Source organism: Triticum aestivum, chromosome 6D, assembly GCF_018294505.1.
Source record: "Triticum aestivum cultivar Chinese Spring chromosome 6D, IWGSC CS RefSeq v2.1, whole genome shotgun sequence".
Taxonomy (NCBI): domain Eukaryota; kingdom Viridiplantae; phylum Streptophyta; class Magnoliopsida; order Poales; family Poaceae; genus Triticum; species Triticum aestivum.
Genome location: NC_057811.1, coordinates 159193552 through 159206705, shown reverse-complemented (window position 1 = coordinate 159206705; position 13154 = coordinate 159193552). Strand labels below are relative to the sequence as shown.

Sequence of the window (13154 nt, the reverse complement as noted above, 5' to 3'; positions counted from 1 at the left end):
AGGCAATTCTGCATTGATGTTTGACGTAGGGATCAGGTATTCAGAATTTTTGGACAAGGGATCGGGCCACGAGTCCAGTCGTGGTGGGACGGGATGGGCCGACGGAGCACTCCACGCGTGGAGCAGTATGGGCTGGCTGGCTAATTTGAGGCCCAACAAGAACCGCGTGCGCCAGGTTGCTTTGAGCTGCAGCTGTTTAGTACCACATCGCCGAACGAGTAGCAGTGCCGCTGGTGGAGAGCTATAGAGGGGTGGGGTGAAGGGATTCAACTCAAACCTCTGTTTTCGGTTATTTCGGTTTAACCGAACGGTTTTCGGTTTTTAACTGAAAAAACCGAAGGCTAAATGGTTTCCTAAATTGGAAACTGAAACCAAAACCAAAACCTGAAAAAACCGAAACTTCGGTTCGGTTTCTTTTTTTCGGTTTGGTTTTTTGTTTTCGGTTCGGTTTTGCACACCCTGGCTGATACCAAAGCTTCTAAAACCACACTGAACTCTGCTGTAGGCTTCTACACATTTTCATCTCAGTTTGAAATAAACCTGGAGGATCGTGCTGAAGCATATTTTTCACAACTCAACTTTATTGATATGAAATTCGTATGATTGCTAGACAACAGAAAGCCGCCATCAACTCGAACAACCAAGATGGTTACTGGATACGATAAATATTTTAGAATAAGGACTAGCAGGTGCACAGATCATACCATACATGCAACTCAATTGGCAGTCACTGAATATCACCTGGTAACTAAAATGCAAAATAAACAGTATACAACTAGCTGAAATTTACAGTATTGTTACTTCTTGCCTAACCTCGAGACATCACCATCTCATAGAAAATGGTTTAAAACCATCACAACACATATTTATGGAAGTCATCGCCATCTCAGAAACAAATGTGCTTGCACATATAATCTCTTACAGATTGCAAGAAAGATTTGTATCAGACCGATAAAACAGCAGTTTGGTACCGTGGTAGCTGCAGAAACTAAATTTGACTCTGGTAAACAAGGAAGCAGCGCCATGTCTCTCTCGCCAACAAGATCACAACAAAGTACGGTTATCACCAATTTATCTGCGTCCATGTGGAGCTTGATAAGCACCACCAATGTTAGGTGCTGCTTGCGCGGATCCATAGCCCTGAGGCTGTGCAGACAACCCGTACGGTGACCCCCCCTGGGTTGGGGCAAAATGTGATGATGCCTGTGCTAGTCCATAGGATGGTGGCATCTGTGTGTGTGCATAAGATGGAGCCTGTGTTTGTCCATATGATGGTAGTCCCTGAGCTGTTGTTGCGCCGTATGATGAAGATGGGACTAGCCCAGAAGCATATGATGGTGGCACCTGTGCAGATCCATAGGTGGGTGCACCTGGTGCCCGTGCATGCGAAGGTGGTGTGACCTGACTTGATCCATAGTAACCAGCACTACTCCCATGAGCAGTTGGAGCCGCTGCCTGAGCTCCAAGTGCAGGCATTCTAGAAGTATCATATCCAGCAACTTTCAGAGAGTCGTAACCAGTAGCACCCCTTGATGCATCATGGACTCTAGCAAGACGAGAAGTCTCATATGAATTCCCTCTTGATGGATCATATCCAGAACGAGGAGCAGTTCCAGCTGGGCTTCCGCTTAAAGGGTCTGGCATACCAGGGGGCGTCCTAGCCTGGATCCACAAAACAATTATGTTGTTAATATAGAAAAAATACTCCAACGGTTAGTTAGAACATCTGAAAACACAATTTATATTATTGTTGCAACGGAAAAAATAAAAATAAAAAGCTTTCTGGTCCACCTTTTGCACAGCAAAATAAGCAATCCATTAACTCCAGGCAAGAAACGAAAGGCAATCATGGGCAAACAACAGTAGCCAGACAGCTAGTCCAGCTTTTATTTATGTTAATCTGTATTTTCAATGACACTCTGCTTTGAATGGCCATGGGAAAACAAGGGCTGAGCCAGATCCCTGATTCAACATTACATGTGTTATAGTTGGTGGCTGGGGTGTGTCGAATTAAACCGAATAGTTCGTAGAATCCAGTATCATATTTCAAGTCTACAATTATCAAATTAAATAAAACCAGCTTTGCAAGAACAAGAGATCCTGAGTGCGCAAATATGCAATGTAATTGTTAATTGTTATTTTTAATTATCCAACAATATTTAGCTGTTTTGAAACAATAATTATATGTTGAATTTGTATTTATGAAGCATTTTAATACGAGTAAGACTGTAGTAAAAGAAATTAACGGTAAATATGCAATTTAGGGGACCATGCTAAGTCAAGCCATGCCTTTTCAAATCAACAAAGCACAAAATCTAAGAATTCCTGACAAACAATCTGGAAAACCAGCAATTGTGTGAATAAATATAATGCCTTTTAAAGTTGCAAAAGGGGAAATAAACGGTTGGAATATTGGAAGTTATGATTAGCATAAGGTGAAATTGGATCTAGTGGGACAAAGCCTTGTGTTCTTTAATTTAGTGGGTGTTGGCCTACCAAGTGTGACTTAAGCATAGTTCAAAAAAAGTGTTCCTAGACGCTCGACTAGGCGTACTTAACCGCTGGGCATCCGCAACTCGGCATAACACCTCGCTTTGGCCCTAGGCGCTAAAAAAAGTGGCCGGCGTGGTCCTCCAGGGAGAAATCTGTATTCTCAGGCGAGGAATCAATCTCTTGGCGAGGATTTGACCTCCCTAGCGAGGAATCCTCCTCCCTGACGAGGATTCAACCACTCCTAAGATAGAAGAATAGGAAGATGGGCCGGTGGTTTAATGGGCTAGGACAGCCCATCTAGCATTTCTTCACTATATAGTCATTCTTTCATGCTAAAGGACTAAACGCCTAGGGAACGGATAAGCTAGCTGGGCGCAAGTATGTCCCAAAACGCATAATTAACGCCCAGCAGCGTTTTTAATAGGTAAATCCTACATCAAGCGTAAAGTAAGTACACTTTTTTTGATTCGGCGCTTAGTAACTCGTACTTGACGTTGGTTTCGGTTCAATCAACTATCCTTTTTGAAGTGGATAGTTCACAGTGCTCATTCCCGAAAAAGGCGGAAAAGCCATGATGTTTCCACTTTCCACTCCATTTTCATTACGAAGATGTATTACATCAGGATCTGTTGCACTCAAGCCAGATACATGCATAAACATAAACAGTGTTGCTCTCAACGTATTATAAGTGACATTTTGAGTGGGCATAATAATTAAGGAGGTTTAAGGTTAAAGAAACCAAGGGGGTGAAAGAGAAATGGTAAAGATATCCCACTTTAATCATGCACAGAAAATACTGGAAATAGTTTGTGGAGTGTCCCCTGTAAGTAGAGGACAAAGGAGATGTGATAAATGTGGGCAAACAAGCAAAAACGTCAACAAATTAACATGCACACGTTATATCATGCAATAAGATAATTAATGTGTTATAAGTGTGTGTCACTACATTCAAGTTCAACCCTAACCAAGCCATGCTCGAGCTCGGCATTATAAGTGTAGTCTAATGCTCGGATCACCTGGGCTTAAACAGTTAAACCAACAATCATCCAGATGATACATACTTCAGAAAATAATAAATGTCTCAACTTGTGAGGTACCCATTTGGCAGGAAATAAAGGTGCTCACCTGTGCAACCCCATAGCCACCATCATAAGCAGAATGGTGGCTAGATGTACCGCCATCCTTCTGAGCAAAATTAGGATTGTACAAAGTACCTACACATAAAAAAGACTCATGTTAACCAAAAATATGACTGCAACTGCAAAGGTAAAAAAAATAAAAAATCATAGCAACCAAAGATATAACTGCGGCTGCAAAGGTAGGTTTCTAGGTACATATATCTACAAAGGAATAAAATGAATGACATATAATGACGTACCACTTCTGTCAATATTAGTTGTGTTTGTCAACTCAGCACGAAGCTTCTCTAACTCTGTAACCATGGAGTCATAATTTTTCTTCATTCCCTGCAGCGACTCGGAGTGGTCCACCTTCAGTTTCCTTTCATACTCATATGCGGCCCTAAAATTTAAATAGCATGATCAAAGTTGAGGTTTTATTCACATATTGGCTAGAAGACATGCTGGAGAACAAGTACAGCAAACGTTGACACACCTGAGGTGCTGATATTCCTGTCTAGCAGCATCAAGATCAGCCGTGAGTGCTGGCAGCTGCTGCGCCTCCCCAAAGTTCCTCTGCAGGTCTTTGTTCAGCTTCTGCGCATCCGCCAACAAATGCTGCCTTGCCGCCGCCAGGTTCTGCGCCTCGGCGTGCACCTGCTGCAGGTCCGCCTTGACAGACTCGTAGGACTTCAAATCGGCCTCCATCTTGGCAGCCTTATCAAGGAGCCCCCTCATCTCCTGCTCCTGGGCGGCCTTCGCCGCCTCCCCCTGCGCCTGTATCCTCTGCAGCTCCTGCTGCGCGGCAGCGAGCTCTTTCCTCAGAGACGCATGGCTCGCGGCGAGCCGTTCGTTCTCCACCGCCAGCTTCTGTATCTCTCCACACTGCGCCGCGAGCTTCTGCTCCAGGATCTCAGGCGGCGGCAACATATCGTAGGGGTATGGCCCCGGCCCTGGCGGTTGGTGCATGCTCGGGCCGTACGGATCATGGTGCATCATGCCATGCGGCGGGCCAGAGCCGGGACCTGGGAGCGGCCGGTGGTGGTAAGGAGGAGGCATGCGCCCCTTGCTCCCCATGGCGAATCAACTGACACAACGACCGCCGGTCCGCGGATTAGCGACTAGCACGAACGCGCGAGCTCTCGATTCAGCCAACGACAGTAAACCCTAGAATGACCAGCGCACGGAGCGGATCGATTAGGCGCAAATGAAGCAATGGAATTCGGGCGCCAGGGCGGGCGCGGAAGAGGGAGAGGGAGAGCACCTCGTGCTGGTCGGCGGGGCCGGAGCGGCGGAGCGGCGGAGCCGCGTCGAGAAGAGGCCGGTCTGGTGGTCCTTCGCCTCCTTGTTTCCTAGGGACTAGGGATTGGATGGATTGGTTCGTCGTCTTCGTTGCCAGGGGCGGTCGGTGACGGTGGAGGGCTTAGCAAGGGGGTAATTTTGCACGGTGGCCCCTGACCCTGGTGTTTCTCACTCTCTGCGTATCGAGAAATAGGAACGTGCCACATGGCCGCATTTTATTTAATTTTAAGGAACATGGCCACATTTCGGCCTCTTTTGGTTCATAGGATAGGATTATTGTAGGACTAGGAATTTTGTTGAAAATGAGATGACATGTATCTCAAATCCTCTATGAGTACGAATAGAAAACGAGATGTCATTTGGTTGACATCAAAGGAATTTTTTCATTGAATCTAGGCTCATTTTTATTTTCCTATGAAATATGGAGGATAGGAACCAATCCTATGTAGGAATAGGAATCCATTCCTATGAACCAAAGGGCTTTAAAGAAAAAAAAATCCTATAAGAATCCTATCCTCTAAAATTACTATGAAATTCCTCTAAACCAAAGGAGGCCTTCTTTCTAGGGCATCTCTAACGGCAACCCGCAAAATTCCTCCCGCACCGCGGACAGGGTGGGACCGGTTCACAGACATGGATATGGGAGGCCGCCATCCAATATGTCCGCCAGCAAAATTCAGATTTAAATGTACGCTGATCCACACAACACGCCAGATCACACTCGCGTCGTATCGCATCCCCAATCACGATCAAAAAGATGCAAATATGCTTAGTTTTTACATGCCCGGATCCAAAAGAATATCAGTCCGACAGATCGTGCATTTCTGCCCTGCCGGACCGTCAATCCCAGCAGTTGCTCCCCGATCAAGGAGGTGTCGTCGCCGCCGCGTAGCCAGCCTCCGCACCCATGTCCGCCTCCACCTCCGTCGTGTCCTAATCTTCTGCTGCCACCAACTCATCTTTCTGTCGCTCCAACATTTGGTAGCAGACGGATTGCACGATAATTCTAGCATCGGCATCCAAATAGTCGATATTCAAGGTCAACATCTTGGCATCCTCCGCATTCGCGGCGATCTTCACCCTCTTTTCCTCGAGCGCGGCCTTCTTCTCCTCGCGTCGCCTTCCTCTCTTCGATTATGGTCCTCCTCTTTTCGAGCTTGATCTTCTTCTCCGTCGCCTCCATCAGGTCGACCGGAGAAGAGCGGCGCTGCATTGACGTCGACGATGTAAGGCACCGTACTGGCGAGGGTTCCGAACTGCTTGGCGGTGTGGTGGTACAGAGGCTTGTACGGCTCCGACCACAACGATGTCTGTGCTGTCGGCGCACCCATATGCCAGCGACCGCCATGGCCGCGCCGACCGCCTCGTCTACCACGACCCCCATGCCCATCACCACCACCAGGCCCACCAGCGGCCAATCGTGTAGCGACCCGATCCCAATGGATCGAAGTCTCTGTGCTTAAGTGTCATCCCTGGATCGGTATGCTGACACACACAGTACTTGAAGATTTATAACAAAGGTAAATCACATGTATAAAGTAACGTAAATACTATCACCTCAATTCATATAGCGGAAGTAACATCAAAGTTGTGGAGTTCCCAACAACACCAACGGCAAAGTTGAGTATAGACATCGTAACTCTAACGTATCACTTACTCGTCGTAAGATTCCTGCAACATGAGACGTTGGAGCCATGTAGGCCAGTACATTGAATGTACTGGCAATTTCACACCATAGAATAATAATGAGAATATCTATCTCTATATGCATATTTGGCTGGTGGAGGCTCTACGTTTAACATTTGCATAAAGCTAATTTTTCCCTACAACAAAGGAATAAAATTTTATTTACTACTAAGTTAAATTACCCATATTGAGAAGGTAACCCCGACTCAATCCCAAAATTAAGTAATATTAATAACCCAACAAATTTATTAAGTAAAGTGATGAGATCAACCAATAATTCAAATACCAGATACTCAGATTGTCCATAACCGGGGACACGGCAAATCATGATTTGTTTATATACTCTGCAGAGGTTTGCGTACTTTTCCCCACAAGACTCGATCTCCTCCATTGAATTCCTCGCACTGCCTGATATTTGAGAACCGGATGATCGAGACATAGTCTTTTCGAAGAGATCCCCTTAACCGATAGATAGGCCGGTACACCTACAATCCCCCTACATCTGCTAGCCTATCATGGAAAGGTTTCCCACAACTTAGTTAACTATGCCAGAGCCCATAATAGCTTGTGGCTGCACACGGAAGTTTCTAGCATGAATAATCTTATGATCCCTTTGAGACTGGGTGGCATTCCATAGGATGATCACACGGGTAGCCTGGGATCTCCTAGGACAACACTGGATTCCCCAGGTGCCCGGGCAAGCCACTGGTTTCCCCAGGGTGCCCCAACCATTCCACCCAGATGTGTGTTAATGTTGCCACCTTAAAGTTACCCTTAATTATTATATCTCTCACAACTTGCATGAATCTCACATACCAATCCCCGTCTACAAGCATGGCCAAGCAATATATGACATAGCAAAAATCCCAGGGTGTTTCAAGGATCATAGGTTCCTACCTCATGAACTACATAGCAATGCCCAATTCCCAATCCTTCATGCAAATTTTGAGGGGTGTATCTAATGCAAGTAAAACTGGGTATAGGAAGAGTATGATCAAAGTGTGAACTTGCCTTGTACGGTTGATGAAGATTCTTCGCACTCATAATTCCTGATAGTTCTACTCGTCACATTCCGATCAATCTATCGTAAGCAAGCAATTATAACCACACATAAGCAATCACTCGAAGATCCAAAAAAAGAAGAAAACACTCCGAAAAACTTCAAAACCCATCAAATAAAGCTTCTAGACAGAAACATATTTTTAACAACAGCAAAATTATGTGATTTTGATCTTAACAGAAAGTACAAGTCAAGAGCTTTGATTTGCAAAAAGAATCAATTAAATCAGAGTTATGAAACTTAAGTTGTAGCCAAAACAAGTTTGAATTTGAATATGATCTAATTCAAATTTTAAATTTTCAAAAAGTTGATTTTATAAGTTCTCTGGATAGATGAGATCATGACAAAGAACTGGGCGTTGGTTTCGTTGAATTTGGACAAACGATCGAAAAGTTATGAGGGTTTGAAAACCAGGGGCTAAATTGTAAGAAAAACTATTTGCATATGGGTCCCTAACTACGAGACAGAAACTAACGGACGAACGTCTGCTACAGAAGCATGAGCGACGATTTCGTTCGTTACAAAAACCTAAACAGAGAACGTTCGCTACTTAGATAATAACGCTTCGAAAGAAAAACAAATCCTAATCTAATGAATACGTTCGCTACAGAACCTTAACGAACGAACGTGCACTAAATAAAAACCAAACGAAAAAAATACAGAACGATCTGGATCGTTGGATCCAGATCTGACGGTGAGGGAGGGCGGCGGTTACGCAGCGGCGGTGGGGTCCGACGAGACGGCGGCGGGGTCCGACGGGACGGTGGCGGCGGCGACTTGGATCGGGGACGGCGGCTCCGGGGTCGGCGACTTCAGGTGGAGACAACGGCGAGTGCGGCGCGGGGCAGCGGAGCAGACGAGGCGGCGGCGGCGCGAGGCGAGGGCTGCGGCGGCGGCTCCGGCGAAGTCCGACGGCGGCGACTGCGGTGGCTTGCTGCTGCTGCTGGTTGGAGGAGAAAACGAGGCGGGGCAGCGGCTTATAAAGGCGGGGGGTGCTCCGACTTGGACAAGGGCCGGCCGGCGCCGTGGGCGTGGCGGACTCCGGCGAGTCCGGGTCGCGCACGGGAGGAGGAAGGCGGCGGCGACTGGGCCGGCTGGGCTTCGGTCAGTTCGGTCCGAAAGGAAATTTTTTTACAGAAAGAAAAAAGAAGGAGAAATAATATAACATATTATATAGGCATATTATATATCAAAATTTTCAGAAAAAGATTTTCTACAACATGAACATTTTCTTAGTGGCAAATAAATTCCACAAAAATTTAAATAAATCAAACAGTACTACTGGTTCAATTAAAAACCAAATAAAAATATTTTTAAAATACCAAAATAATTTCAAACTCATTTTTCTCCAATTTTCTACTGTAGGGAATCATTTTACCCTATTTTCCATATATTTTATTTTTGGAGAAAAATAATTTGAATAAAACCAAATAACTCCAAATTGAAAGTGGGTTTTAAAATAATTTCAAAGGGAATTTCATTTGATTATTTGAAACTTCCAACTCATATTTCATAGCATTTGAAGAAGTCATTTTATCTTCTCTCATGAAAATCATTGAGTTGCATAAAGTTTTTGAATTTGAAATATTTTCAAATGGAATTCAAACCTTTTCAAAACCCCTTTTTCATTTAATTAAATGGAGGAAGTCATATCTTCTTCTCTCTAGGGTTTTGTGATGAAATGAAATTTGAATTCATGGAGATCATAAATGCAAGGCGAAAGTTTGGGAAAGTCATTTCATTCCCTCTCATTCAACTTAAAAAAAAAATCAAATTTCACTCAATTTCACAAAAGCAACCACACCACAATCAAACAAACAATCAAATCTATTTATTTAATATAACATTCCAAAATTTAGGATTTTGGGATGTTACAAACCGCTTCTTGAGCTTCTCCTCGTTTGTGGCCTTCGCTTTGACGTGAAGATTTTGACGCGTCTCTGAGCTGATCTTCTGGGCGAGCGTGATGCTCGGATCGTCCGGCACCTCCGCCAGCTCCATCTCTGACAGGTTCTCCGATGATTCCATGCGTCGGCGGCGGAAGGAAGGAGGGGTGGGAGAAAAGAGCGGGAACTGGGCGGAGAGCTGCCGGGAATGGAAGAGGAGAGTGGGGGATTTTGGCGCGAAAACAGTGCGGGATGCTACAAAAGCATGGGCTCTGCCTTCCTTTTGGATGGGCCAGGGGCGGAGAGCGATGTTTTGCGTGTCCGGACTCCCGCAAAGCCCCCATGTTTGTTTTCGGTTTGCGGGAGAAATCACGTCTGGACCGCTCCGCGGACCGATACAGTACCGCGTTGCATGGCTTCCTCGGTCCGGACAGCGCTGTCCGGACGGTCGCGGGAGGTTTGAGTGTTGGCGTTGGAGATGCCCTTAGGCTGTCCGTAAGGCTGGCCAAATGGGAGTATCATATTTTAGTATAAAAAGAATAAGAGTATCAAAAACGGTATCATGTGTGGCGACTGGTTTTTTTATGAGGTGACACGTAATTAAATGAGAAAAGAGAGTATTTTGTATCATATCATGATACCGTGTCATATTCACTCGAAGTAAAAGAGAGACAGCGGATAGTAATGGAGTTGTGTATCTCTACGAGATGAGATCTGCTATTATACAAGGGAAGAGATGCCACTAGGAAGGCGTTTGTTCAAGAAGATGCCTTTATGGCAGGGAACCGACGCGGCTGATGCAATTGCCTATGATTAGTAAAAGCAGGGAGTTATTCTTAATTAACATTCATTAACTAATCCTAACACTCCCTCTAATCAATGTTTGATTTTATGAGCAGACTTCATCTTGATAAAGATTCTCCTTGAAAACCCTATGACAAAAATGTAAGGAGACAGGTGTTTGATATACTGCTAAAACTCCTTTAAACCCAGTGAAGAAAAAGACGAAAATGATGCAACATGTAATGGTTATTGTCTCTTTTTAACTCAATACAAGAAAACTCATAGAGTTTAGAGTACAATAAGTATGTCGTATATATTTTCCTAAAAACCTAGTGACAAAAACGAAAAGTGCGACATATGATCTCATGTTGATATTACCTCATTAAAGACCTTTAAAGTAAACTCATTAAGGGAAAGAAAAAAGTATAATATGATGCTTTGAACAAAAACAATTCAGGAAGATAATCCCCTCTTGCAAATTCCGAAGCCGTCACATACCAATTGGAAAATTTGTTTTTACCACTCTAGATTTTGCCAATTTTCTTTATGTCACTCTAAAAATTGACACAATTTTGCCACTCTTAAATTTTGACAATGTATCACAATTTCCCTTCCATGGCAAAGCAAATAATTTCATTTCACTTTTCCCCCTCTTAGGTTTTGAAATGTATCACAATTGTCACTCTAAATTTTTTGTTTTTGCGATGGAATGGCAATTGTGGTACATTGTCAAAATCTAATAGTGGCAAAAGTGAAATGTGAAAAGCTAGAGTGGAATAAAGAAAATTGGCAAAATCTAGAGTGGCAAAAACAAAATTTTCCCATACCAATTCCATGGACATATTTCTGGAATGTAGAAACTTGTAGAGACTTGAACAAATCAGCAAAGTTGCCGCATGTTTGGACTTGCAAGATTTGCAATATAGCGATATTGCTTATTACGTTATCAACATTATCTAGGTAACACAAGCAGCATTATCTTTGAGATAATTGTTGGTGGATGTAGCCATTAAGGTCTGTTTTGAAGACTTTCATGGGATGGCTACCATACCTAGCATGAACACTGATGCGGCTTGAGACTGCGTCGGTATTTCCCCAAAGAGGAAGGGATGATGCAGCACAACTACAGTAAGTATTTCCCTCAGTTTATGAAACCAAGGTTATCGAACCAGTAGGAGAACCAAGCAACACTATGTAAACGATACATGCACACAAAGAACAAATACTTGCAACCCGACACGTAAAAGGGGTTGTCAATCCCTCCACGGTAAAAAGATAGGTTGGTTTGTATAAGATTGGATATCTAAATAAAACATGAAATAAAATGAGTAAAGAAAAAGTGCAGCAAGGTATTTGTGGGTTTTCAGAATAATAGATCTGAAAGCAAATACGATAAAAGATAGATCTGAAAGCAATATGATAAAAGATAGACCTGGGGGCCACAGATTTCACTAGTGTCTTCCCTCGAGAAAATAGCATACGATGGGTAAACAAATTACTGTTGGGCAATTGATATAAGATCAAATAATTATGACGATATCCAGGCAATGATCATGAATATAGGCATCACGTCCAAGATTAATAGACCGAGATGATTCTGCATCTACTACTATTACTCCATACATCGACCGCTATCCAGCATGCATCTAGTGTATTAAGTTCATGTAGAAATGGAGTAATGCAATAAGAACGATGACATGATGTAGACAAGATCTATTCATGTAGGAATAGACCCCATCTTGTTATCCTTAATGGCAACGATACATACTTGCCTCGCTACCCCTTCTGTCACTGGGTGAGGACACCGCAAGATCGAACCCATCACAAAGCACCTCTTCCCATTGCAAGAAAAATCAATCTAGTTGGTCAAACTAAACCAAAATTTCGGAGAAGAAATACGAGGCTATAAATAATCATGCATATAAGAGATTAATGAAAAATCAAATAATATTCAAGGATATAGATCTGATCATAAAATTGAACTTCATCGGATCCCAACAACAGATCTTAAAAAGTCATTACATCAAATAGATCTCCAAGAGACCATTGTATCGAGAATCAAAAAGAGAGAAGAAGCCATCTAGCTACTGCCTACGGACCCGCGGGTCTATGGTGAACTACTCACGCATCATCGGAGGAGCACCAATGAGGATGATGAACCCCTCCGTGATCGTGTTCCCCTCTGATAATCTCCAAGTGCAGGGAATCATCGTAGCAATTACCAAGGGTGGAAGTGATAAGTATGGAGTGTCGAACCCACAAGGAGCTAAATGTAAGATCAATATTCTCTCAAGTCCTATCTGCCACTGATACAACTCTATGTACACCGAACGTTTGCTTCCAACTAGAAACGAGAAATAAAACTATGTTGTGGGTATGAAGAGGATAACTTTGCATGGTATCGGAGAGCTAAAATATAAAAGTAGGTGCTGTTATCATAAAGTTAGAATATATTACTAAATATTATAGATAGCGAGTGTGGAATAATGATGGGTCGGTGTGCGGAATTATCCTAGGCAATCGTTAACAAGACCGGTAGTCGTCATTGCAATTTCATATGAGGGAGAGGCATAAGCTAACATACTTTCTCTTTTTGGATCATATGCACTTATGATTGGAACTCTAGCAAGCATGCGCAACTACTAAAGATTATTAAGGTAAAACCCAACCATAGCATTAACATATCAAGTCCCCTTTATCCCATACGCAACAACCCCCTTACTCGGGTTTATGCTTCTGTCACTCAAGCAACCCACTATAAGCGAATCATGAACGTATTGCAACACCCTACAACGGGAATCCCTCACGCTTGCGCGACAAGGAGGA

General features: G+C 43.5%; 1 protein-coding gene across 1 annotated transcript; it reads right to left on the bottom strand.

Annotated features, from left to right (window-relative positions):
- Positions 1 to 720: 720 nt before the first annotated feature.
- On the bottom strand, positions 721 to 5084 carry LOC123144282 (protein FLX-like 2). Its single transcript, XM_044563363.1, has 5 exons — positions 4876 to 5084; positions 4108 to 4778; positions 3872 to 4014; positions 3619 to 3707; positions 721 to 1662 (listed from the first exon to the last, which is right to left on the bottom strand). The coding sequence occupies exons 2-5, from the start codon at positions 4686 to 4688 to the stop codon at positions 1072 to 1074; spliced, it is 1404 nt and encodes a 467-aa protein (XP_044419298.1). The 5' UTR covers positions 4689 to 4778; positions 4876 to 5084; the 3' UTR covers positions 721 to 1071.
- Positions 5085 to 13154: the final 8070 nt, after the last annotated feature.

Bases quoted from the DNA above. Each gene is read 5' to 3' on its own strand.
- LOC123144282 (XM_044563363.1), bottom strand. From the start codon at position 4,688: ATGGGGAGCAAGGGGCGCATGCCTCCTCCTTACCACCACCGGCCGCTC. The intron at 3,708-3,871 runs GTACGTCATTAT...TTTTATGTGTAG, and splicing joins AACTAATATTGACAGAAGTG to GTACTTTGTACAATCCTAAT. The intron at 1,663-3,618 runs GTGAGCACCTTT...TTGTGGATCCAG, and splicing joins GTGGCTATGGGGTTGCACAG to GCTAGGACGCCCCCTGGTAT.